Source organism: Dromaius novaehollandiae, chromosome 5 (assembly GCF_036370855.1).
Source record: "Dromaius novaehollandiae isolate bDroNov1 chromosome 5, bDroNov1.hap1, whole genome shotgun sequence".
Taxonomy (NCBI): Eukaryota; Metazoa; Chordata; class Aves; order Casuariiformes; family Dromaiidae; genus Dromaius; species Dromaius novaehollandiae.
In genome coordinates, this window is record NC_088102.1 from 13,088,145 (window position 1) to 13,115,349 (window position 27,205).

General features: G+C 38.1%; 2 protein-coding genes across 6 annotated transcripts in view; one reads left to right on the plus strand and one right to left on the minus strand.

Moving 5' to 3' along the window:
* TECPR2 (tectonin beta-propeller repeat containing 2) overlaps positions 1-19,675 on the minus strand; it is a 44,157-nt gene extending 24,482 nt beyond the window's left edge. Inside the window, exons 1-12 of one of the 3 annotated variants that reach the window (XM_026111318.2) lie at positions 19,451-19,675; positions 14,190-14,474; positions 13,941-14,069; positions 13,319-13,450; positions 12,245-12,402; positions 10,785-11,097; positions 9,809-9,941; positions 8,356-8,487; positions 6,735-7,729; positions 5,069-5,252; positions 2,881-3,054; positions 358-538 (exon numbers count right to left, since the gene is read on the minus strand). In XM_026111318.2, the coding sequence (XP_025967103.2) occupies positions 358-538; positions 2,881-3,054; positions 5,069-5,252; positions 6,735-7,729; positions 8,356-8,487; positions 9,809-9,941; positions 10,785-11,097; positions 12,245-12,402; positions 13,319-13,450; positions 13,941-14,069; positions 14,190-14,474; positions 19,451-19,609 (2,975 nt within the window). In that variant the 5' untranslated portion in view covers positions 19,610-19,675. Of the gene's footprint in view, positions 1-357; positions 539-2,880; positions 3,055-5,068; positions 5,253-6,734; positions 7,730-8,355; positions 8,824-9,808; positions 9,942-10,784; positions 11,098-12,244; positions 12,403-13,318; positions 13,451-13,940; positions 14,070-14,189; positions 14,475-19,450 lie in introns of all 3 variants that reach the window. The other 2 variants (XM_026111317.2, XM_026111319.2) reach the window with 2 other exon arrangements.
* Positions 19,559-25,974, plus strand: CINP (cyclin dependent kinase 2 interacting protein). 3 transcript variants are annotated; one of them, XM_026111316.2, is made up of 5 exons: positions 19,559-19,614; positions 20,195-20,363; positions 21,477-21,609; positions 23,188-23,317; positions 24,932-25,974. In XM_026111316.2, exons 1-5 carry the CDS (start codon positions 19,608-19,610, stop codon positions 25,132-25,134), a joined length of 642 nt encoding a protein of 213 aa, XP_025967101.1. In that variant the 5' UTR covers positions 19,559-19,607; the 3' UTR covers positions 25,135-25,974. The 3 variants fall into 3 exon arrangements, with proteins under 3 accessions (XP_025967101.1, XP_025967100.1, XP_064368135.1); XM_026111315.2 differs by lacking the exon at positions 19,559-19,614 and adding an exon at positions 19,777-19,931; XM_064512065.1 differs by lacking the exon at positions 19,559-19,614 and adding an exon at positions 19,843-20,005.
* Positions 25,975-27,205: the final 1,231 nt, after the last annotated feature.

Below are 27,205 nucleotides of genomic sequence, written 5' to 3' on the forward strand. Positions count from 1 at the left end.
GAAAAAAAACTGAGATTTAATCTCACTTGAAAATCTGGAGATCCCATTGAAGAAGACATTACAGCACAGATTAAAGAAATACTATTTAATAAAAATAAAATAATTGATGTATGTTATATAGGTCTTTTTAGCACTGTTACCACTTCTGTTCAGGGCATCTTTTTTCATTACATATCGATCAGTCATCAGACAGAAATTCAGCATTACTCTGGAAGTGTCTGAACAACGACTACACAATATATACAAATGTCTGTAAATACTTCGGGTAACATGTTTTCAAACACCAAGGAGTTCCAGCACTGAAAACAATTATTTGTGTCTTCTGGTTTTGACATTGTCCTGCTACAGCATCATTACCTGACAATATCACTCTTCCATTGTTCTCCTTCAGGACAAAAGCTACGTACTCCCTCCCGGTATAGCAGGGCCCGTTGCTCACTCAAAGCCCAGACAACATTATTTCTGGATGTAACCTGCGACAGCGGATAAGGGCAGTCAACCTTTACAGCTCTGGCACAAGGACGATCCACACTCAGGCCTAGAAATCAAAAAAGGAGGATTGCTTTACAAACTTTTCTTTTAGTTTAGTTGAAAAAAGCCAAAGACACAAAGCTACCAAACAAAAGGAAATTAGCATGTGGGTCTGGAGGAAGGGGGAATATATCCCCGACATGTTAACACTTTTCATTTGATCACTATTCCCTTGATTCATCATTCCTTCTACAGGCTAATCATTGTTTCATCTAATAAGGTTGAATTTAGATTTTGATATTTTGATTAATAATTTGACCTGAGAAAAACATTGTATATCCTTCAACACCTGGCAGAACCCACAAAGTCTTACCCTGTCATTTCTGTTCTTTTCTTCCCTCTAGTGTTAGAATCAGGAATTTCCATTTATAAAACATACATTAGACTTAACAGGAGGGATAAGGAGGGGGAAAAAAAAAAAAAAAAAAAAAAAAAAAGTAATGCAACAGCTTTTGCCCAAGACGTGCCAGGAAGAGAAATAACCTGATTCATATAGAGGCAGCTAGGCAATTATAAAAGAACATGCCACAGCAAGCAGTAGAAGGAAGGATAAAAGTTCTGATTATGTTTATAGGCAGTTAATACATATATGTCTATATATGTAATCTAGAGTAATACATATTTTCTCCACAACTACATTGAAGCTTGATTTACATAGCTATATGCGAACAGCTCAAGAGACATAGCATTTTCTTAATCTTCTCATGCTTCTAAAGCAAGTACGATCAGGCTCATCAGTATGATATTCTATATAGGTAACAAGAAAAATGCTCAGGTCCACTCTCGCTCACACACATGCTTGTTAGAGAAGTTAGACAAGGTGGTGGAGAGAATTAAAGGATCCTGAAGAAAAAGCTATCACTATGGCTGCATCATGTTAACAGGACAGGTACACTGAGAATTTATTTTTGGCATCAAAGACAAATTTAGAAGCCTAAGAACAGCAGAATGTAAGCTGATGTAATCAAACCAGCCTCTAAGAGGGAAGAAAGTTATTGATTCAAACCTCCACAGAGCCCTGTGTGATCAGCATCAAGTTCACTATTTATCACCACTATCCATACTTCGTAACTCGCATGTGACCTTAGCAGGTCAGTTGATTTTTCTGTAACTCCTCAACTTCATTAAAAGAAGATAATTTATAAGAAGAGTATCTTTGAAACAATGCGGTGTATTTAAACAGTTTTCTTATGCAGTAATGAAGAATTTGCACAGAATTTGAAGTAAAACTGTATTATAACATACCAATTAAATCTATAAGAGAAGTTAGGAGAATATCGAAGTTAAGTGGAAGGTAAAACAGAATATTGATAGACACTCACAATTTTGCCCTGCTTTAGTGTCTTATTTTTTCCCCACCTCCACCCAGTGTTCCTCTTACTCCTCTAGTAATTCTTTCAGTATACTATTTGAAATGCTTACTTACCAGTTCAGCGCTCTGTTAAAGGTTACCCTGCCTCTCTCCTTGCTACTCTTCTCCCTTAAATCTGTAACTTGGAGCTTCACCCTTGAATTGGGCTTCTCTTGTTCCTTGTATCTAGCCTGAATACTCTCTGCACAACACCTCTCAGATGCATCCTCTTCTATTAGCTGAAGCAGTTGAAGCTAAGGCCATCACTTCAAAGCTGCCACTGCACTAGTGCTTTCTCTGATCCTTGCCTCATTCGCATCCAGTGACAATGCTGCTGTAAAGGCTGCCACTCCCTAAGCCTGCCCCATTCCTCCACTAGCTTTGCTTTCTTTATCATATCAAATATACCACCTGTCTATACCTCCAAAGCTTTTAAAGGTCTTCTGTCTTGCACTACCTTCCTTTCATTCTCAAGAGATGACTCTCACCTCTGAAAGACTTACTGAATACAACTTTTGAAAACAAATAGCCTCTGCTTTCTCCTATGCTGCCCCTCATACTTAAAACTCTGAACAGCCACACACTATCCCATCTTTCAAATTCCTTCTTATAACTTTGCTAAAATTCTTAAAGCAAGAAAACAAAACCCACTTAAGACTCAGTTGTTTCAGTGTACCATACCATCATCAAGGTGAAGATATTATTTCACCATTTTCTGCAGTCCTTTCCCATTTATCTCTGTTCATGTCAAATTCCTTCCATATCAAAAATTCATATTCTGTATGTACTCCACTTAGCACAACAGCTAAGGGCCATGAGCTAGGTTCCCTGTTTCCTAATTAGAATCTCATAAGCGTTTCCAATCATTTTTCAAGATAAAACTGTTTCCCTCCCTAGCTTTGGATAAAAGTTTTACAAAATTGTAATCATTCAACAGATTTGCACTCTAAAGATCTTAGTCTGTAAAAACTGAAAGAGGCTACAATTAATTCAGATACCTGTTTGCAGATACAGATCTCCATTTGTTCTGATAATCCAGGCAGTGTCATCACTTAAAGCTACAAATACAGCCTGAGGTAAAGCCTCATACCAGTGGCGTTTTCCTTTTATAGTTACTTTTCCACAAGCATATGCCTTGTTAGTTTTCTGTTCAATCTTCCAGAGAAGAGCCCCTGTACAAGGAGTTAAGAGAGAACATAATATCACTTAGCGATCACTGTAACAGACATAGCTGACCTAACCAAAACTAATGTGAGGGAAAAGAACCAAACCAGAAGAATTAAATAAAAATGCAAGTTTTAAAAATGTAAACATTTGTCTTGCTTAAATATATTTTTAAAAGGCAAGAACAGTGGCCAACTTCTCTAGGAATTGCTGAAATGCATTTACCATCGCAGTATATTTAGTTTTAAATACTCTTTAGTTATACATACTGAAAAGAAACAAAAGTCCCAGGGCCAGGGGAGCCAGCTATTAAGAGACTTCAATTCATGGCTTGCCTCCGTTACAGTTTGGTATGTCCTTGGCACATCTACATATTCACCAAGTCTGTAGCAAATGCTTTCACTACCATCATAGTTACAGATTTGAAAAAGGCACATAAAGGAATATGAGATAATTGTAATACTTTCACATTCTACAAACAGTAGTAGAATTAGCAAGCTAAACAATAAGTTTCATGGACCAGTCAAGAGTGAAAGACACCTGACCAGATGTAAAGTTCCACACAGCAGTGGTCAGTACTATCGCTTGCTACACCCAGTACGTCACAAGCAGACAGACCTCAGAAATGCAGCTGCACAAATCCTTCTTGAGAACTTTTTTCCCCATTCTAGGTAGTAAAGATAGCTCAGAAAAAGAAAATCAAAGGGAACTCCAGACTTAACTGACGACTTGTATCCATGCCAGTTTGTAACAATACACTGGTACAACACTGGTACAGTATTTTGCAATATATTGGCAACTTAACTGCCTTTGAACAATTTCACAAAGTAACATTATTTGATTCCACCTTGATCTTTTCAGTTAAGGTACTCTTGTGTTAATACATTCACAGGAAGCTTTGGATGGCAGAAGTCTATATGGGTTCAAGGAGAAATCTGTTAACTTCACAGAACTGAGGATACTAAATGCAGAGACATTTAGTATCATATCCACCAACAATTGCTGTCAGAGTACTAAGGGCAAATGTCATACATGCTACTGCAATCTTTTTACTCTCTTGCAGGCATCTACTTTTGACCACTGTTAAAGACAGGATACCGAGCCGGATGAATCTCTGATCTGACCTAATACAGCTACTCTTATATTTTGTCCCCAACAAGGCTCAGCTGCAGATCAAATGTAATACCTTTCTTCTTAAGATAGCAAATCACTCCTCTCTCTGGAGCAGAAGACGACTGACAGGTGCTTTAAGAGATGACAGGAGAAGAAAAGTATTGGCAAGATGGTAGGCTAAGTTAAGAAAATGTCTGAGAAAGTTATATTTTCGCACCAGTCCTGGAGCAATCTGGAAGGCCAAAAGTGATGAAGTTCATATCCAAAACCTGCTCATTTTTAATCTAACATAACCTTCATTCCCAACCATCCAGAATAAAATCATAAGCAAATATGCCAATAAAAAAACCTACTGGTTTTCTTGAATTTAAAAAACACAATTCTACATTTATAACAAAAAGAATTTTAAATTGGGGAATCATAAATAGTTTTGTATTAAAAAAAAATGTTCTGAATGGATAAGGAGCTCTTGATTTGTTTTCTCCTACCACTGAACTGCTACTTCTGTAGTTCACCTTAATCAGGCAGTTGTACATTGAAAACTTCAAGATGTGATAAGAACTTGTTAGAAGATAAGCACTTAAACTAGAACATGGCATGCTGATGTACTGAAGATGCACATCATTCAAGGTGACTTTTTTTCTTAAACACTACTTTTACATGAAACAAGTCCCTAAGAACCAAAAACCAAGCTTCCAGAAGTGCTACATTAAAACAGGCAATAAACTACATGTACAAAAATTACAGCTACAGTACAGTGCTTATGTAACAGTGCTTATTAATTGGGTAAACTTGTCATCTTTCGGAGATTAAATAATAGCTATTATTTTAAAAAAAGGCAAAGAACGTGCACAAGTCTATGTAAGTTCTATATGTACATGAGGTCAAAGAGAAATAACGGCAGCCAACCTGAGGGGGAAACTGCCACCTGCTGGACACCATCTTCAAACTTCTGCCACCGCAGTCCGGCACCAGGAAGAGCACTGCAGTACAGGCTGCCTCTGTAGTCCAGGCACCAAATATACTTTTCTGAGACAACCAGGCTCAGTATGCCATAACCAGGGCCAGAGTATCCCATCCAGCTCTCTGCAAACTAAAAACTGTACAGTCAGAACAGCGTCAGGCATCTTCAAACTGCCAAAGAAAATGCCAATATATAAGCTATAGCAACTGACATTTTCATTTAAAAAGCGAAACGTAAAGTTCTTATCTACCTTAATCAATGAACAAATGAATGCTTTGTGTAAAATAAAACTCTGTCTGTCAGTGTTCTCTAACATAGTGAGCTGCAAACTCCCAGACTGCCAGAACAGAAGTTTTGGCAAAAAAGAAAACTCCACAGTCACCTGCAACTCCAAGAAGTGGCAGCTCTTCTCTTATTAAAGAGCACATACTTAAAATAAATGGCAGATGCAAAAAAAAGGAATGTGTGAAAATGCCCAGTACCTCCTTAGTCCAGAAAGCTACTTACTGCCTCTTAAACAGTTAGCAAAGAGAACAAGATAGCTGTTTTGGAAGATACTAGCACATAGAGACTGCTGGCAAAGAAACAGCTAAATGTCCAACTGATTCTCCTTGTATGGTACAGAAGCCATGTGTTATAGAAATTTTGTTTATAGACTGCTATTCTGAATTTTGATAGCTTGCATTAGGTGGACCCAAGCACTGCATATATAACCTACAGTGTAAGCATCTGAAAAGCTGGTGTGCTTTTCTAAGCATTCTGCAGTATGAGAACACAATTTCATAACCTAAAAGCCTTCTATACTTTGGGCTAGAGTTATTGTATATGAATAGGACACCATCAGCTCAAATCGTAACCTTTTATCTACAAATATTTCACTTACTCTCAGTGCAATGCTATTACAGATAAAAAATAGAAAAACTGTATTTCCTTCTTAAAAATCTCTGCTGGAACTCCCAGAGATTTCAGCAATTCTGCAGTTTTTACAATTAAATCTTATTATTTGTTTTTTGTAGTCTACATGAGAATTACAATTACTGGCAATGTTTCCTCCAAAAAAAAATAACAATGAAAAAAAGTGGGATAACAGGAAGAACTCCAACATTTTAAATAGCACTCACTACTATTTAGGACACAAAGAAAGACTGAGTACTTTACAGGTGAAATGATCGTTCTCTAGAAGCTAGTCATGCAGGATGATTAGCATTAATTCTTACTGCAGTCAGTGGAAGTTGGTAGCAGCATCTTGCAGGATTTGGGCTACTAGAGACCCAAACAAGGAGCAACCTTTGAGCATGACTTTGTTTTGCTTTTTATTCTTTAATGGATGGGCTTATGACAGTGTTTTTATTGAGCTGTGAATAGTAACAACACTTATTCCGAATGGGCATTACAGCCACTACAGCTTCATGTTGAAAACAGAAGAATTTTGAAGTCTGCTACATGACATTTCATAACAGTTGCGGCACATCGTATTTTGACCTTGTTTTACTTGTTCAATCAAATAAGAAGAAAATTGCCTTCCTAAAGAACTGAAGAATAATATTTACACAAATATTTATTTTGAAATGCTGAGATTATAAATATTTTAAGTAAATTGAAAACATATACCTGATCAGATTTTAACAGCACCATTTCATCTACGCTTATTTTGGCTACATCCTGGGCAGCAAGCCCAGCACCAACTTCAGGCATGCTAGTCTCTGAGGATGAATATGGTAATCCATGTCCATAAATATCCTCTTCATCACTTGAGGCAGATTTCTCAGTCTTACTTTCATGAGTGTTTGTTACCCATTCAGCAGTGCTAGTACTAGATTTAGCTTTTATTGCACTTTCAAAATTCCATCCAGAAATGGAAGTGTTCTCTGAACAAACCTCCTTTGAGACGTCAAACTGGAGAACAGAAGGATCTGACAGAGAATTGTCTATTAGAGAGTGTTGCCATTGGTCTTCCCTACCAGTTTCATCACTTTCCTTTGGCGTTAGTGATGTCTGAACACCAGGTATACTGTCGCACTCCACAAGCATTTGGTCTGTAAGGTCTGGCTCTTCAAAACATTTTTCAGTATCCTGAAGCTTTATTTTATCTAAAGTTTCATCTATGTCACACAATGCAGTAAAGGCCCGTTGTTCTTCTTGGCTTACCCTTCCAGGACAGAATTCATCATTTGCAGAAAGCACACTAGGATTATATTCAGTATCAACACTGCTTGTCAAGTCTTCAGTGAGGATTAGAGGAGAGAGAGATGTCAAAGCATCTGTAATAGTCGATGTACCCATGCCACTGTCACTATTTGAAAGTTTCTGTAAATCAACTATTTCTCCATTTTCTTCATGAATTAGTATAGTAGTAGACTCAGGAGACTGTAAGACACTGAAAGCTTCTGAGCTGTTATCTTCCTGCAAGATCGTATGTGACTCCACACTGAACATGCTTTCCTGATCTGGAGATCCAGTACTCAAATGATCAATACTCCCACTCATTAGGCTAGAAGTCATGGAAAATGAATCTGCATTCAATGAATGCGGACTGTCACCAGAAAGCTGACGCTCGTAACTTGGTGTACCTTCCAGAGAGCTGTGGTTTTTCTTGGTCCCACTCTCTGTTCTCACAAAAAAAGAGGAAGAAGTGTTATTAATAAAATCTATTAAATATCAATGCAAAACAAGAAACTCAAATATTTAATCACAGAAGAACAGAGTTAAATGTAATGTTGACATATTTAATTTTATCACTTCACTACTAAATGATACATACAAAGGCCAGCAAGCCTTAATTTCAAAGCATTTTAAAGTTAAGACCAACATAATATATGTACTTAATCATTGTAGTTTACTATTTTAATAAACTAAAAAGCCTGGCTAAGGAATATATTGTCAAATATTTTTATATAAGAGATAGATATTAAATAACTCCAACATAAAACTAAAAGTAAAATCTATTGTATATTATCATTACCTAGATGTTTAACTTTGTTTTGATTTATGTAAACAAAGGAATAAAACAAATCCATCTAACAAGAAAAAACTAATCAATTGATCACTTTCAAAGCAAGCTCTCATCTTAAACATAAATGACCCACCAAAATTACTCAAAATATGTCAAAGTTTTATATTTCATATGATAATACAACATAAAGCTTTTCAAACACACACACTCTTCTGTCAAATGTATCAGAAGTGACACATTCTAATAACTAGCAGTGGCACAGGAAGTTGTTAGACTTACCTTGTTTCTTCTTTTTTTTCTTTTTAACTTTAATTGGCTTTACGATGAGTTCTTGATCAAAATCTTCAGAGCTGATGATGCTGAACCGTTGCGAAGAAGGTTGACTCTCTCTCTGAGCTTCTGAAAGTTGGTCTGCACATATAAAACTAGAGCCACTGTCCACAGAATTTACTGAACTGCTCCTGCTTCTTGATTCACTTGCTACAGAGGAGCCCCTTTTTCTTGTTTCACTGCTTAAGTCTCCCACTCTAGCAAAGCTTTTCTCCGATAGCATTGGAGTTTCCAGATCATCTTTCACTAAAGAATAAGAGTCATTTTTATCAGCAATAACTGAAGGGGAAGTAACCATTTTTTTATCTGTTTCCATTGAAGGGCCAGATGATACAGATGCAACTACTGATAATGGGGTCAGCAATTTAGGACTCGTATCTGTTAAAGGACTCAGCAATTTTGAATTCACATCTGAAACTGACCAAAAGAAAAATAAAAGTATAAATACTAGGGTGTGAAGTGAATAGAAACATAATTCTTGGAGAGCGTTGAAAGAAAGAAGTTTTATCCAATGGAAAAATAGTCTATCTAAACTTGCAACATTTAACATACATATTATATTGTAATTTTGCATAAGTGGAACTATATGAAGTCATTTTAGTATAATCAACCCCCCAGAGCCTGTATCAAACCTTTATTAGTAATATTCAGAATTTATGTTTATGTATGGAGAATGGTGCAAGTCTTTAGCTTGGAAGACTCAACTGCGTCAGATACTGAAGTATCCTTGATCTTCAACTTCTTCATCCAAACATTCTGTATCTTGCCAAAACAAGCAAAATTTACCAGGTAAGCCACTGTGGTAATTAAGAGATAAATATATTTCAAGAAGACACCTTTCAACCTTTACTCACAAGTTAAGGCTAGAACAATAAACATCCCTTAGAAGCCTGTGAGTGAAGAACTGCTTAAACAACTAAAGCTATCCCTAGTCTAGTCCCTTTCAATACAGAATAAAAAGTCCAAAGCTTCTTTTTACCTGCCGATTTCCCCTGAAAAAATCGGTGCCGACCAGTGGCACAGAACCAACCTATTCAGGCATCTCCAAAGCAGGCAACGGAGATTGTTCACAAAGAGAGAGAACCATGATTATGAACACAAATTTCTTCAGCACCATGGTTTTAGAGTAAGAGCTAGACTGCACAGATCAGAGATGCCAGACTAGGATAATGCTGATCCACTCTCAAAGAGAGGGAACGATAACTGATTTCTTAATGCCCCCACTCTTGCTGCAGCCAAAACAGAGGCTCGGATAAACCAGAGCTGTAAATATAATCTTTAGAAACAGTTAAGTAAGTCAACAGAAGCTTGTAGATTTTTGTTAGAGACTAGAAGGCTTTGTTAAAAAGATAGGTACCATGTTCCATGAGGCACATACTGAAGTTTGCTAATCTATACAAACCTATTGACGACAGTCCTTCAGGTCTACTTGAAATTCTTATTATGTCTCTATCTCCCTTTAGGAGAAAAATCTCATTGTTGGTACAGGACACAGACACAATATCACCATATCCTTCCAAGCCACCAATCAAAGCCTATAGTCAACAGAGAAAGAATTGGCATGAAATTAATATGCTGCTTGGGCAAGATGAGGCTCTTTTTAAGAAGTGTTCACTGGAATTTAATCAACATGTATAGCTACAGATTAAGAATAATCTGTATAGCTACAGATAATCTTATCTTATCAAAAAGAAAGAAAACTGAAAAAAAAAAAAAAAACAGGAAAGCACCTTTTATTCCTGACATAGCTCAATTTTTATACTAATTTTCATTTTGTACATGCCAGAGATGTATTCATTTTCTCTGTCCAAACTAGTAGCAACCAATTGCTTAACTCTAACAATAAACAATTTGGTGAGGGAGAACTGCTGTACGAATGTTCGATATAATTTAGACAAAAAGAAAAGCCAAACAATGTATTCACTTTCATATACATTTTTAAATGACAAAATAGCTAACAGTTCTCTATACTAAACAAGAGGAATACTTATTTTCTGGCACAAACACCAAAAATAAGAGAAGGAAAAGAAGAGATAGTTCCAGACATGTTTTAAAGGTCTAAAACATCTCTTGGCATGCATTACTAGATTTTAGGTTTATATTTACTTTGCTACAGATCCAGAATTTATTTTGATGTACAGGAAACACCTGGATTGAAAGCTTTACATATATTTAGTTTTTATATTTACTATTAAATCTTGTCTATATCAATGCAACCACTACTTGAAAAGGGAGAGATGAAAGTTTTCTTTGTTAAGTTTAAACATGAATTTGAATCATATAAATGTAACAGACAAGCCAAAGAGTTTCACAGGTTAATAATAGCATGACCAAAAGCAGGTAAGAAAAAAAAAAATGCACCGACAAGATTTATCTACCTGGTTCACAGTGTCTAATAAGTAGATGCTATATTCATTCCAGGTCAGCACCCATCCTTCTTGGTAAAAGCATGAAACAAGCCCAAGGTGTTTCTCTGGGGAGCTACAACTTCCTCTGTCAGATGGCTCCAAACGAGGATACAGTTCAAAAGTTTTTACTCCTCCCAGAAATACATCTTTGAGTATGAACGTGGCCTGAACAGTTCCATGAACATCTGATTTCCAGAGACGTAGTCCAGGTCTGGCAGCAAACAGCGTCAGGTCACTCTGTTTACAAAGGCCAGGTATAAAACATGCTCCAAATTTGCCAGTGCTAGAACATTAAAAAAAAAAATACAAACTCTTTAAAAAGCTATATACAGAACTACAAATGTAGAAACAATTTTTAAAACCAATGACAAATTTACAGTTGTAAGTTGACAAAAAAAAGTTTTGTTCTTAAACTGAAGTCAACTATTAAGTCAACTGTCTGAAGTACAAATTTCGTTACAACAAGACAAGAACAGTGCTTCCAAATAACAAGATCTTTCCCTCAGCTTTAGGTGTCAGACACTACATCTGCTAGACAAGTTAAGTGACTCCTAATATGCCTCATAGCCTTGGCAATACTTTTTGTCCACCCCAGAAAGAGCATATTACACAGTTACCTTTCTCCTAGAAGTGAGAAAAAAACAAGGAAAACACTACCAAACAATCCTAAGAAACCAACAACCTCTATCTGCAAGGACAAGGAACAAGTCTCAATCCTTATCCCTTGTACATAGACCATTACTATCACCTCAAACAAAAAAAGTCGTACATAAGTGGGGTAGTCCTTGGTATTCCTCTTACTATTCATATACCTGAAAGATGTACATTATACTCTTCTTTCAAGAGTCATCTTCCTCTACTTCCAGATATAGTCAGTCACACCACTGTTCTAAGACTGAGTGCCCTTTTCCTTCATATCCAACAGTGATTAAACAACAAAAGATGCCAGAAGATCATACGAGAAGTTTCTAGCCATCAAGTCAAATTTAAGTGCCTGCTATAAATTTTCCCTTTTAATTCATCTCTATGTAGAAAAAAAATTAAGATGTTGACTTGCTTTTTGCATTAGATAATGCATCACCCATTAGATGCATCTGCTTATAACGCCTGCTCGTACCAAGCCACAGTAATCCATGAGGGACTGCAGTGGAAGTTTTAGAATTGCTTCAGTTTAAACAAGAGGAGAATATCTTAAGCAATTTTTCACAAGTCTCCTGAAAATATGATTGTAACATATTTGCAACCATAAACTTTCTAAGTAGGTAGAATCATCATTTCAATGTCTGAGTGCAAATAGCCACTGCAACTAAAGTTTTATTAGCAGACTGCTGCGTTGTATTAGTTGTACCGCTTAGATCACTCTTTCTGTAATCCACTCTGAAAAGCCAGAATTAAGAGATGTGCCTGCATCAAGATTTTGTGAGGCTTACTTTTTTCTGGGCTGTGTTCCAACTTGCTTGACAGATTTCTCTTCTGTGTAAAAAAGTAAAGTTCGTTGTAAAGTAGAGACAAGCAGCACTTTCTGGTTGTAATCCAACTGGACAATTGAAGATGGCTCTTCCAATACAAGGCTCGAGTTGCAAATACCCTTTTAAAGATGCATGAAATTAACAACAGTTAACCTTTTTAAAATTAAAGCATACGGTAATAACTAACACTTCAGAGAAATTAATATGGCCAAGAAAGAAAAAAAAAAAAGTTTTTGAACTACTGTTCCATGAAGTTAATTTAACGAATCTGTAATTCCTTTATGCAGACCACATGGAAATTGGACTGTGCACACTGGCAGTGCCACACTATGAAATTCAATTTCCCTAGGAATACCAGCTAGCCTATTTGGCTTGAACTTAATAGAAACCCTAGAATGCTTATTTTCTTCCTTTTTCTCCACTGCCTGGCCCCAGGATGCCAAGATAATTCTTACATTTGGTAGCATTAAACCCTTCTATGTCAAACCAGATGAGAGACTGTCACAGGTAGATCAGGGATGGTTGTTGTTCAAACTTTTCTCCCACGTATAAATTCAAGTTAGCACTTCTTTTGTAAATTTCCCAGGCCAGAGTTAATTAACAAACCTTTAGAAAAATTCTACTTTTCAGTAACATGTTAGAGTCAGCCAGTAGAACCCAATTATGTTTTCACTCTACATTCTAGACTGAGATGTTGAACAGTTCTGAAAAAAGCACTTCATCAGTACAGTGAAGCAACAACCTTGCGTCATTCAAGTATACCCTTTCCAAATAAACAAGAAAAAGTACTAGGTGAAATCTAAAGTTGTGAATAGTTATTTCAGACAGAAAAATGAAAAAATGGGGAGGACAACTGTTGTGAAGGATCCCCAATGGTCACCTTGCAGTGTGGAGGGGTGGGGGTGTACACATATATCAACAGTCCAGCTAAATACATGGTACTAAGCATTTAACTATCTGCTAGATATTTAAATACACAAGCATTCTTTTAGAAAATCTTAAGTGGGAATAAAGGTCTCTAAAACAAATACTTACATGGTCTAGGTCTAAGGCAGAGTAGACAATTTTCCCTTTGTCATCCCCAGAGAATAATTTCATTCCATTGGGACTCCAAGCTAAAGCTGTAATGCTACTTTTGTGGATACCAGCAACATCAAATCTCCGAAGCTGTGAAATAATACCAAAGCAATAAAAGAGTGAAGGAGAGAGAAAACAGACAGAGAGCCCACTCAGTGGTTCAGACTGATAAATCAGCGGTCAAGTACAAAAATGAAGGTCATAAAAAAAAAAAAAAAAAAAAACACCCACATACACTAAATACCTTACCAGTTATTACAAATTAGTAATTCTCAAAAGTATTTTTGACTAAGATTAAATTTAATCAAGAATATTTTTGAGAATTACTTATTTGTATTTTTTTGATACAAGTTGATACTAACTTTTGATTTTTGATTTTTTGATATTTTTTGAATTTAATGAAAAACAGGCTTTAAGACTAATGCTTTCATAAGCCTAATATACAAAGTCTAGAACATATTTAGAAATACTTTATCAGGAAAAATTCTCTGGATTTCACTATTATGAAGAATCACCTAATAATCTAGTAGGATTCACCATACCTAGCCTCACAGAAGTTTAACCAAATGCGAAAATTTACCTGTTTGTTTCTTCCAGGCAACGAAGACACAAGCTGAAAAACTGCAACCCGACCTGAGGCTGTACCAAGAGCAACGAGGTCATCAAAACAACTCAACAGCTTTACAGAAGTAATAGATTCACACTTCCCCTGTTGGAACAAATGATATACAAAACTTGCTAAGTTATGAAAGACAGAAAACAGCTGTAAATAGACACTCAATTCTGAGTGACTGAGCACTGTTAAAAGCTTCATTAGAAGTTAATTTACCTCAAAATTATATTTTTTCATCTGGTTTAAATGCCTGCAGTAGAGATAGAGCATTCCAATGCTGCTCCCCACCGCAATGTAGTCCCCATTGGTATCAAGTGCTGTGAGGTATACCACTATCGATCGGAAGCCTTTTTGGACCTTTGTAGGAATGGCATTGAGAAGATAATACAAGGGACAAAACTCCTTAAATATAACTGATGAAGCCACCGATGCCATAGCAAGCACTGGTATCAACACTTTTAAGGCTGAAATAAACACATCTATTTCACCACATAAGGAAATCTGAAAGACAAAACCAAAAGTTCATTAACTTCTTTGAGGAGAGTAAATGGTTAGCAGAATAGCTACCTTTTAGCAAGCAGGTACCCAGAGATTGTCATTTTGTTCATTAGGAAGAAAAAACAAGTTAAATTCTTCTAGAGAACATAAGTTGTTCTGCAAATAAGAGCAAGATTATTTCTTTGGCTCAGACATATCTACAGGTGGATGGTGACCATTAAACATGGGATAAGAATTTTTCTTACAGTTGTAAGCTTTTCTAGTAGAGTTCAAATGCATTATTTCTTCTCATTTAGCTACTGAAGGAACTGTATAGCCACTGCCTGGCACTAAACAACCCATGCAGTCCATTTCTTCATCCGTCTGCAAACTCTAGCCTCAAATCTTCCAGTGCTGAATCTTCAGTTTACATCAGGAGTGGTATGAGCATGGGATATTCACTGTGTACAGCACAGTAAGATCAAAGTGTCAAACTAGTATTTATGCTCACATCCTTAATTCCCACTGTGCCCCAAGGAAAACATGACCAGAAAATGATACAGTTAGATCTACAACCACTAGGTAATCAGACAGTAAAAATACTGTGGGAAGAAAGGAGAATGAAAAAATGAGAGAATTCCCAGTGCAACAGACACACAAAGATATCCATACAGCAATTTAATTTAGAAAGATAACAAGCAAACAGTAAAAGAAACAGGTTTAAGGAAAAAAGAAAAAAAAGCACTATATGCCCGTGTTTCCTGTTACGGTCAAGTGAATAACTTCATGTTGATCAATGACACTGTACGCATGCATATGGGAGAATTTTGGTATCTTGCTAAGAAAAACGGAAACAAAGGTTGTATTCACCCTCTTCAAGAAAAAATATAGCTGGAGCTCATTGTAGTAACAATGTACTGGCAGCTTCAGAAAAACCTGATATTATGAGGTACACAAAATATTGAAAATATTAATTAAAACTAGTAATTTTTCTTGTCACAGATGACAACCTTGATGGGAACATTTGGCAGCAGTATCTGTTCTCCTCATGGACGACTTTAGAACGTTGGAAAGAAAAAGAAACCTCCACTTCTTGAATTTTATTTTGCCATGAGCTAATCTGATTAACAGAACGGTTTAGAATCTGCCAAAAATAGCTGCAGTTTTCTGAGACAAGGATTCCAGATTTCTGAAAAGAAGAAAGTTTTCTATGCTTAACAGAATCTTCAGTATTACACATTTGAACAAGCTTCAGCAAGAGTTAAAACTTACTTAGAGAAAGAAAAAACAGAAATATACCAAATTTAGTTGGGAACACTTCTAAACATTCACAATTATTCTATAAAGAATTCCTACTGTAATTTGTGCCTAGTCTGCATTTCTCCAAGGATGGAAAATAGTGTATGTCTGGCAGCTTCACAAATTGCTTATGGTGATATCTCAACTAAATTACAAATTACAATATATATATTTTGTAATTTAGTTGATTTTTATTTATATATATATATATATATAAATATAGTGTGTGTGTACTAGTTTAGTATCTACATTACTGTGAAAGGCTCTGGTGCTTCAGCTTTAGAACTGCCATTTCACTTATTGTGCAAGAGGATTCAGCATGCTGGTGCTGGGCTCTGCAACACTTGCTGTCAACATACAATTCCACTAAATCCGAAGAAATTACTTGCAAGACACTACCCATTCAGGCCCACGTTAGACAAGACAGCAGGAATAAAGATTGATTACTGGACCCATATTTTAGCTGTGTCACAAAAACAGCCAGTGAAGAAGCTGAGAGCAGTTATTAGATTATCTTAATTGTTCTGATAAATTTTATTGCTTGCTAGAGCTTAGACATATGAATACTACTTTCCTCCAGTGTTTACCAGCTGTCATGCCATCTATTTCATAAAAATACCATTAGGGTTAGCTGATTAATGTGCCCCAGCTGGTTTTGAATGAAGAGTTCCTAAAAGAGTTGTTTACTGAGTTACCAAAGTGCTTTACCTTTCTTTTACAATATTTTCACACACCATCTCTTTCCTATCCCGCATTTTAGGACTCCAGCCCTTTCCTTTAGCATTTACCACCTTCTATCTACAGTCAATTAAATTTAAAATAAACATACAAGAAAACCCCAAACCACTGCTGAAGTCTCGTTTGCTTTTCAAAACATGCTGCTTTGCCAGTTTAACAATTTTACTGGCTGCTGGTCTTTTCTCACTAAAATACACTCTTTGTCCTAAGTCTTATGCGTACAAATCTTCTTCTGTCTAGGTCTCAACTGCTACCACTCCCCAGCTAGTGCCTCATGAATTTCACATATTTTGTTTTTTTAACTCTCCTTTGTCACTCCTATAATTCACTTCTATCATCATCCCAAGCTGCTGTCATCGTTGGAACCATCTCATGCTCCCCCAGTTGTCAAAGGATCTTGCAATCCTCAGAATCCATTCTCTGTCTTAGCTCCCATCACTCATCCTTACAGCTCAACTACAACTATTAAAGGCATAATAATTCATTACCCATTATCGAATTATGAAAAACTATTACCCAGAAAAAGACTACTGTTTTTTTACTGCACATCAACTAGAATTGCAACCTGATTTTTGTTTTGAAGTCTACACTTAGTTAACATCAGAATTTCCCTAATGACCTTGTTTTTTTGTAGAAAACACTGAGAGGAATTATTTCTTGTCATATAATAAAATTTAACAAAACTGCTGTCAGATTAGGGTTCTCACACCTCACAATTTATATACAACCCTATTTAGATCTTCTCTGCTGGCAAAGTCTTAAGAAATGAAATTACTCTTTTTCTCTATAATCCATTCAACCTGTACAATCAAAAATGTATTCATAAATTATGATTCCTTGTTGTCACACAAATCAGTTTCATTTTGGGTGGTTTACAGACTAACAAAACATTTGCATTATTCACATGAAAACGTGCAATTGAAAGCTCAAATGATCACTCACTCAAAATATTGCTGATGAAGTCATTTTATCTGAGCAAAATAAATGTATAAAAGACTAAATTATAGCATGCCCTTTACATTCAGAGATTCTGTACAAACGCAATGATTCTCTGCTGCTTTTGAGTTTAGAGTGTACGACATCCCCCTAAATATATTTGTATATGATATGTGGTCTCTTTTTCTTCTTTAACAATTTCAGGATTATACTTTTATCTGTTTTTCCGACTTCGTTAACCAAACGCAAACAGTGGATATAATCTATCTTCTCAGACAGATTTTGGAATTGGACCTGCACACTCACTGTGTCAGCAGTGGTTATTCTGAAGGACATAAAAGCCATGTAGGGTAAATCAGATTGTGCTAATCAGATCTCCTGCAGTGGAGATCAAGTAGAGCAAAATATCTTATGCTACATCTCAAAAAAAAACAAAAAAAAACCAAACACACACACACACACACACACACACACACAAATCACCAGAAAAGAAAGGAGGTCTGTCTCTTCAATGCACAAGGATCACAACGAGCTTCTAAGTATTGCATTAAAAGACAACACACAGAAAAGCAAAAAAATCTTTTTTCTTTCTCTAGTCTCAGAAACAGGAATAGGGCTCAAGGTTGGCTACCAGAGGCAACTAATGTGAAAGATAATCTTGTGGTTAAACAACTACTTAGTGGATAAAGATTCAGTTTCAGGGTATGCCGCAAATTCACTATACGAGGCTGAAGTTGTCACTGCATTTCTCTGAGCTCAAGTTTCCTCTCTGTACAAGAGGAACAACAGCCCTTTTTTATTTCTTTGACATACCAAATTAAATTTAAGAGCTTCAGAGTACAGACAAATTCGTATGTTTGACCTCCATTTAACGCAACGGTCTCATCTCAGCTAGATCCTGTAAACTAAAAAATAAGCAATCATATTTTCTGATACATTTCTTATTTTTAGCCACCTGACTACCACATCTGTTAGCAGTGTTTTTAAGCAGAGAGGCAAAGTTTTAGGCCTGATGCCCAGTTTTGAAAGAACAGCAACACAGCCGAGACATTCCTCTAAAGTTTTTGATATAAAACAATAGCCAAGTAGAGGGGGGAAACAAAAATTAGCCCCTTACTGAAACACAGGCAAGCAGGACTAGGCTTTCACACACCCTGTTGGGCAGCACATAAATAACCTGTTAGCACACAGGTAGAGATTGTTAATATGCACATAGCACGAGACTAGTCATAAATTGCTTTATTCCTGGTGCAGGGGAGTTTCTGTTAAAAAGAAAAAGAAAAAAGACAGATTAGGAGCTGAGAGGTTGGAAAAGGGAGAATCTGGGGTCACCGCACATGCATGTATGTGAAGGAAGACGACTATGGGGACATAGGAAACTAGGTTTTGCTGCTCTGTTGACTGCAGAATACCTGGTTTCCCTACAAAAACCTCCATCCTTAAAAGGCATTTCTGTACTCTGGCAGACGCTTCCAAGGGCTCATTTCAGCCACGCTGCCCGCCAGCACCGTGAAGGCCGCGACTAGTCACGCACAGCGAGGTACCACGGCGCGGAGGACCCGCGGCGCCCGCCCTCCCGGCAGCCCCCAGCCCCGTTCCGGCCCGGGGCTCGCACGAGATGCCACCGCCAGCCCCGGCTGCGACCCACGGCACGGGAAGCCGAAGCTTCACCTCAGGGATAAGCGGCTAAGCCCACGCAGCGCCCGCCGGCGGCGGGACCGTTACAGGGGCGGGAGGCGGCTCGTGCCCCCCCCCCCAACGCTCGCGCCCCGCAACGGCCGCCGCTGGAAACGGGGCAGGCGCGCACCCGCCGGCGGAGGCGGCCGCGGGCCAGCGCCGCCCCGGCCGCTCCCTCTGCCGCGGAGAGACGCGCGAGGCGACTCGCTTCCCCCCTCCCCGAGCCCCGGGAGCAGCGGCCGGCCCGGCGCAGCCGCCCCTCGGGCGGCCGCAACAGGCGGAGGCGCCCGGCCGACAACCCCGCTGGAGAGCCGGGGGGGCGGGGGAGCGTGCGGCGCAGCTCCGCTCACCTCGTCAGGGGCCCGGTACCGCCATGGCCGCAAGGAAGGAGCAAACGCGGCGTCCGCAGGTCCCGCGGCGGCCCCGGCTGCCTGCGCCGCTCGGCGGGGCGGGGCCTGGGCGGGGCCGGACGTGAGCGCGGCGGGGCGGGCCGGGGGCGGGGCCGCCATGGCCGGTGAGTGAGGCCGCCCCCGCGCCCTCTCCCCGCGCCCCGGGGCCTCGGCTGCCCCCCGCCGAGCCCGCGGGAGGGCCGCGGCGAGGCTGCGGCCCCCTTGGGTGGGGGAGGGGTGAGGGGAGGCGGCGGCGGCCCCGGCGCCTCCTGACCCTGCGACAAAATGTCCGCTGAGGCGGGCAGGCCGGGGGCGGGGGGCGCCGCTGTGGCGGCTTCTCACTGTCCCGCGCGGCGGCAGCGTTTGGCGTGAGAGCCGGAACGGGGCGGAGCGGTGCGCGGGCGGGAGGCCGCTGGGTCCATGAGCGCTGCAGAGCCGCGCTGTGCGTGTCGTGGTGCCGCATCGCCGAACATGCTTAGTTTTTAACAGCGGGATTTTCTTGTGACTAATAGCAAGGCTTGGAGCTGAGGAGTTTGATTGCATGATTAAAGATAATTGTTAAATTGATGTAAATTCCATTTTACTCCCGTCAGTATTCAGCAGTAAATTAAGGAAAACATTCAGACACCTACCACTGCCCAAAAGCACACTGGTTTATCGCTGTGTCTTTTAAAAAGCTTGCATTTTCTTTATCGTCTTATATAGCAAAGAGTCCTGCTGATGGTACTCCAAGAAGACCTGTCTTGTCTGTCAGTGCTAGAAAGATTAAGGATAATGCAGCAGACTGGCATAATTTAATGATGAAATGGGAGAGACTGAATGATGATGGATTTACTACAGCAAACAAAATTGTCAACATGAAAATCAGTGAGCAGTAAGTATGCCGATGATACATACAAGTAAAGACAGTGTAGAGGTTGCCTTTATTGTGAAATCGGTCCGTTTCCTTCACTAGAAAGGTTTTTTGGAGATAGGGAAAGAAAATGGCAGAATGGATAAGCTAGCTCTTAGATCAAACTGAGCAGTTGCACTTTTCAGTTATGTAAAATATTTACATTCAAATAAGACTTAAATGTCTCGTAAAGATTAAAATAATCTCATGAACTAATGGTATTTGCAAGAAACAAAAATATGTTTGATATATGCACAGTTAGGTATAATGGATATTTGAAATACTTACTTAACATACAAAGTTAGAATCTAATCCTATGATCTTTACTTGTGTGAGTTCCCTTACTCTCCTGTGTGTTTACTCTGAAGTCAATATCATCAGTTTTCACTAAGGGCAAGAGTTCAGCAGATTTCAGATAAGAATCAATGACTTACCTAGACAAAAAATTGTTACAGCAGTGAAGATTTAACAAAATAATACTTTTGGTAGAGATACTATCTTCAGGCTCTAAAGGAAAACCTATGACTGACAGGGTTCTGATGGACAAACTCTGTGATATTTTGCTGTAAAGCTGTCAGATCTTGCTTCCCCCCCTGTCTGCTCCCTCTGTCAAAGTATACTACAGCTTCTATGGGAAAGTCAGCGAGACAGGATATGATACGTGCCTACACCTTACCTGCTTTCAGTTCGCTGTTAAGTATCTTTGCTTAAACGGTCAACAAAGGTGAGTTTGTGGTGAGGCACCAGGCTGTCAGCTGGACCAGCTGAGGCCTGGGCATACATTATACCCTGTCACTATGAGAGAGTAGTGTCCAACAGAGAGGCAAGGTAAAGTGTTGGGGGTAGTGTTATCTGAACATCTGCAACTGTTTCTTTTGAGTGTGAGCTCTGGAATAATTCAGCATTCCTCTGAAGGTTATGGTACCAGCTCAATTGCTCACTCTATTGCTAGATAGGTCACTTACCTCCTTTCATGTAGGAGTTCTCATGTACAGCTTGTGAGAGAGAGATTTTGTAGGTTCAGATGACATGAATTTTACATCTCTGCAGCTGAGTAAACCTATATGTAGTGGTTTGAACTGTCTTATGCTTCAGTTTTAGGTTTCAAGATAACAAATTGGAGATAGCATGTGATAGCAGTGCCACAGAGTCTGAGAAGCCATCTCCAAAATACAATGAAGAGCTGGATAGTTGCTGTGCAGAGTTACTTGAGACCTTAAAGCATATGGTAATATTAATTTTGCACTTTTGATCTGTATTTTCCAAGCATGACTTAAGCAAATGACCTCAAACATTGTAAACAGAAAAGTGGGATTTTTAATCATAGTTCTTTGACTTCCAACCTGAATGATTATAAGTCCAGTGTGCTCCATTTATTTGCTTGATTGGTAAATCTGAAAGTTGGTTTTACATCTCTCTTCTGGTTATTATTTACTGCTCCCTTTATAATGTGATGTATAACGTGATTTTCTGAAACAGATTCCTGCAAAAACCTGTTCTAAAATTGCACCTGTTGTCTTTTTTCTCATTCTGAATATTCCCTCCATTTAAAACAAAACAAGTTAAAGCACAGAACAGTGTTTTACCTGCTGTGATATCTATTGCGGCTAGCTTTGATCAGACATCATGCAGTTCCATTTTTAGTCTGCCTAGCTGTATTTTCCCTGCTATAGCTCCCACCTCCCTAAAGGACAGAGTAAGAAAATTATTATGGCAGCCCACCTTCTTTCTGCATACGTTGTCAGGAATTATGTCAGGTTGGCATAAACGAATAAACTTATTTTGATTGTTATTGTAATTTAAAATTTTACTTAAAAGTAACTTTTACAGCCTTTAGCCATAGTGGAGGGTTGTTAAAAAGATGATTGGTGTAACGTTCTATTGAGCATTTTTATACAGAAAAGATGCTAGTCCAGTATTTAGAATAAGCGGGAAAGCAGCTAGATTTTCCTTGAATTTTGTTCTGTGGGGAAAAAGTACCAGCAATTTCAGAGTTTTATTCTTTTCCTTGAGATAGTATTGTATTCAGCCTAGCAAGTGTGTTGATGCAATTCTTCATTACTTTTGAGTAATAGGAGTATAAGCAGCCTTTGTTAGATTGGATGTTAAACACAGCTACTACAGACATTTTTCATTTCTTATGAGCATATACTAGTTTAAGGATTTATATAAATATCTGTATTTTAGCTTCTTGACATAAAGGTACTGTCTTCAAGGTCCATTTTGTTTTTCCAAATATTAGGCCCCTTAGGTGACGCACGAAGTCAGGTGAACACAAAGGAAGTGGACAGGATGACCTTTTCATAGCAAGCTGCTGCATGAACCTAGATATATTCTCAGTCATAGCCTGGGCTGCTTTCCACAGCTGCAGCTGATCTTTTGAAATGAAACTTAAGTCATATTGGCATGGCAACATTAAGAAGCATGTGCTTACAGGGCTTGTGCCACACCTGTTCTTTCATAGAAAGCTTGATGTTTTTCCCCAGTACTAAATTGCTATAGGAAAAACTCAGAGAGGAAAAAATGAGAGAGAACTTTCATGTATTTATACATGGGGAAAGCAAAAAAAGTATGCAAAATCAGAGTCAGTAAGTCATTTCTGTAGTGTTTGGAAATTTAGGGTATCTCGTATTAAATCTGTATATAAATTCCAGCACCGATCCCAGCCTGAAGTTATAAAGTGAGTTAGAAATGTTATGTCTAAACAGGGTCTTCAGAAAGAATGTGTTTTAAAAAAATTGTTTAAGATTATGGTAGGCTAATGTTGCTGAGATGTTCGTTAACATTACATGTTCATCGTTATCAGACAAAAATACAACTCAAAATGGAAAAGCTGTCTTTGACTACTAAAGGAATTTGTGACTTGGAAACATTCCACCACGGAGCTGGGAATTGCACAGCACCCCTATTTCACACGTGGCCCACACCATATTTCTGTAAGTAAAATATTGATCATCTTAGATAAATGCATCGTGTCACTTGTAATCTAATTCAGGAAGACTGAAAAATAAACCTGTTTATTTGGATATCTCTGTGTCTGTGGGTGCGGGAAAGGGAGAGAATGAAAGAATCTGTGTCTTTTATAATCGACTAATCAATAAACACATGAGTGTGTCACTTGGCTTAGGTTTACTGCTGCTCTTATGAATTGCTGGGCATTGTCTGACATGCAGCAATCACAGCAGTAGTTATAAATCCTGATCCAGTTAAAACTAAGCTTGTCAGCAACTTACAGTGTCCAGTATGTACCAGCCATGTCCTTTGTAAGGAGAGACATATTTGCAACTTGGTAGTATTAAGCTGTAGTCTACAAACTACCTTGTTACTTGACACTGAAATTATATGCTTGGATGCAAAGAGCAGGCTATACCTCAGTTAATTGTCAGGCAGTCAAAGAAAAATACCTCTGACCACAATGTCAGTCAAGACAAGTAAAGAAGCATTCAGTTATTGTGTACTGTTAGGATTCACTTGATGGCAAGAAATAGGCCCTTTTATTTTTCCAAAAATTTAGGAATGACAAAAAGTTGCCAGACTTCCAGTCTGTCTGCCTCCCAATCTGTATTACTGCAGTTTTAAAGCTGTTTGAATTCAAGAGAAGCCTGACTGCATGCAGACCAACTGGAGCTTTGGTGGACTGGAACTCATTTTTTTATGTAGCCCTGCTCCTTACTTCACAACCACAAGCTAGCAGGAATCATATGTTTTGGTTTCTGCCAGCTTAAAAGGGTGACCATGACATAGACAACAGCTATCAAAACACCCATTGTGACTGAATCATTTAGTGATGCTCTGTACTCCTTGAATGACTAGTTCATCCTGAAAATAGTAATGGTTCTGTCTAAGTTAGAAACACAAGATCAATCTCTCATTTAAAATAATTTGTTTGGTTATTTTTTAGAAAGTCAGCTAATTAAAGAGATCATTATATAAATATATTTAAAAGCTCCTACCGGTATTACTCATAAAACTAGTAACAGTATTGCTTTTTGTATTGGGCAGTTCAATTTTGATCTGTTGTTTTGTTTTGTTTTACCATTATTCTTCACTCCATTGGTATCATTTACTAGTGATCGTGCATTACTAAAGTGCATGACAGCATGTGAGGACAACCTTTAGATTAGCTAAAGTTATTAGTGTCTCCAAGATATGAAGTTTATTTTTCAAAATAGCATTACAAAATTTTAAGACTAAATTTCAGTTATTGAAAAGAATAGCTATAGTAACTGCTAATTTTACAGCAGATTTTGAGACCCAATACCACTTATATATATACCACCAATGCTTATTTTTAGAATTAAAAGGAGGTTTATATCAAAACCAGAAGTGTTTAAAATATATCCAAAAGATGAGGAAAATGTTTAGCATTTTATATTTCAGTCTGCAGACATTCTTAATGCTGTAAAAAAAACAGGTGTCTGACTTTTAAAAAAATATGTGGAAGAGCTCGTATATTAAGTAGGGTTTTTTAATGGCTAACATATAATTTAACTTTTAGGGAACTGTTGATCTGTTAGGATTGATGTGCTTAGTTTTTCAATCTGTTTTAGATGAGGTCTCTCTGAAGCTCTCTGAAATGTACAAGAAGGAGCTACAACTCAAGCAAACAATTGTACAAGATATTGCTCATTCTGCTGACCAGGATCTGTTGATGGTCTATTTATCATCATGGTTATACCAGCCTTACATTGAGAATAGCAGCAAACTACTATTAGAATCCATGCTCCTGGAAACAGGACATAGACAGTGCTAGGACTGCAGACGTTACTTGGCTTGTTTCTGAAGATACTTGCATGAAATTGAAATGGCAAGTTTGCAAGGCTCACGAAGTATGTTGAATTTTTGTAAAACTTATTAAAAATATTTTTCGCTATTTGTATTTATTATTTTGTCTCAGCTGATATTCTTTTTTCTGCATGGGACAACCTGTTTTAGTTTGCTTTATCCATATAAAGCTTGGCTGTGGTGCAGCAGTGACAAGAAAAGTTCTGGGTCCAACAGGTTGACTCTGCCGCTTCATGATTAGAGCATTCAGTTGAGATGAAGACATAGATTTTTGAGGAAAACATGACCAAATGCTGGATAGTATTTCCATCTTAATGAGGGCAGAATAGCTCAGCTGTTCTTCAGCAGCTAACAGCTCAAACCTAAACATTTGCTTTTAAGTTGTAAGTGGATGGGATATAATTTTCCCCAATTTTTAACAGTAATTAATATTTCTAAGTATGTCACCAACTCTGCTTTGCATTCATATTTTGTATAGCTTGTTATCTAAAAGAGAGGTGTCCATGTCATGCAATCTTGTAGGAATGTCGTTTGATGCTGTTATGATAGTTTGGCGTGTGGTCCTGAGAAGTTGCTACAGGCAGTAGTGTACATTCTGGTTTGGCTTGATTACCCTGTGACACTTGAAGAGTGATCCAAGCCTGAACTAGTACATTTGGCAGGTTTAGTACAAATCACTGTGCCACAACCGTTATATGAAAAGGTCTTGTCTCTTTTAATCCTTGTAACCTTTGTAACCTTTTTCTTTTAGAGATGTTTCATGAAAGCTTCTAGTGAATAAAAAATAAAGCCCTGCTTCAGCCATGTCCTTAGGCAATATTGTTTGCTTCCCATCATAGAGCTCAGTAAGCCTTTCCTTGGATAACTCTTGCTGATGTTAAGCATTTTTTTCCTTTAAAGGTGCGTCACTACCATCTTTTGGTTAGCAATGTATATAAAAAGATTTATTGGCTCAAATTCTTGCTTTTCTTTTTCCTGCTGCTACTCAAGTATGAGGCCCTGTCTTTTTTGGCAAGGAGAGTAGAGAATGTGTTTAGGAGAAGCTGAATAAATGCAAATACTAAACATTCAAAGGAATTCAATACCCTTATTTGCTTTCTCTCCTAAAGATGTAATAATCACTGTAGCATACCACTGTGTCAGAGGCGGGTAACATGGAGAAGCTGCTATAGTTACCAAGCTTTTAATAACTGTTAGCTGATCTTGCAAATTAGCACTTTTCAGAGAAGTGTATTACAACTTGGAAACTACCCAGCTCAGCATTTCATCAGTTTAGTTAAATCCCTAATGTGCAATGAATTTAGCCCTTCATCTTCCTTCACTATGATTAATAATCCAAATTCCTCCCATTTACTATTACTGACTGCCTCTACGCCCCATTCCTGTATAAACTGTTGCTTCCGGTCTCCCATTTTGCACAATTATGTAGCATTCCTAAGTGCTGTCGACTCATTTCTGTGTCCTGACAGATGTTTACCCTTGATTCTTCCTGAAAAAAAGAAGTATTTCAACTAAAAGACATGTGCATAAAAAGCACACCACTATGAAATGGCCACAGTGGCTGTGGTTTGACATTAGAAAATTAACAGTCAGAGATCTGGAACAGGTTTCTGATAGGAAAAGCAGGGTCACTTAACTACTTCGAAGCTGAATTTTGATAAGCTTGGCAAGGGGAGTATATAAGTTGCCTGCAGTAACAGAGCAGAGAGACATAAACTGGAAAAGTTTTCTCCATGTATTCCCTCTGATCAACAAAGGGGTTGTTTCAGGCAGCTTAATAGTGTTCTATTCTTATCCCAAATTTCTAGTATTTAAGAAGAAATTCTACTATAACTCAAGGAGTAGGACAATGTTATGGATAGTTTTGTTATTTTTATTATTTTTCAGTGCAAGAGTTCTATCTACTTAGCAGCCACCTCAGTTTATCTGAGTAGAAACAGACCTTGTCACTATGGAAACACTTGCGTACTTGAAAAGTATTTTGCAAGGAAAGGTTGGTTCACTTACAGAATTCTTCCTTTAAGATAAGAGTAGCTGTA

Bases quoted from the DNA above. Each gene is read 5' to 3' on its own strand.
- CINP (XM_026111315.2), top strand. From the start codon at position 19,910: ATGAGCGCTGCAGAGCCGCGCT. The intron at 19,932-20,194 runs GTGCGTGTCGTG...CGTCTTATATAG, and splicing joins GAGCGCTGCAGAGCCGCGCT to CAAAGAGTCCTGCTGATGGT. The intron at 21,610-23,187 runs GTAATATTAATT...CATCGTTATCAG, and splicing joins TTGAGACCTTAAAGCATATG to ACAAAAATACAACTCAAAAT.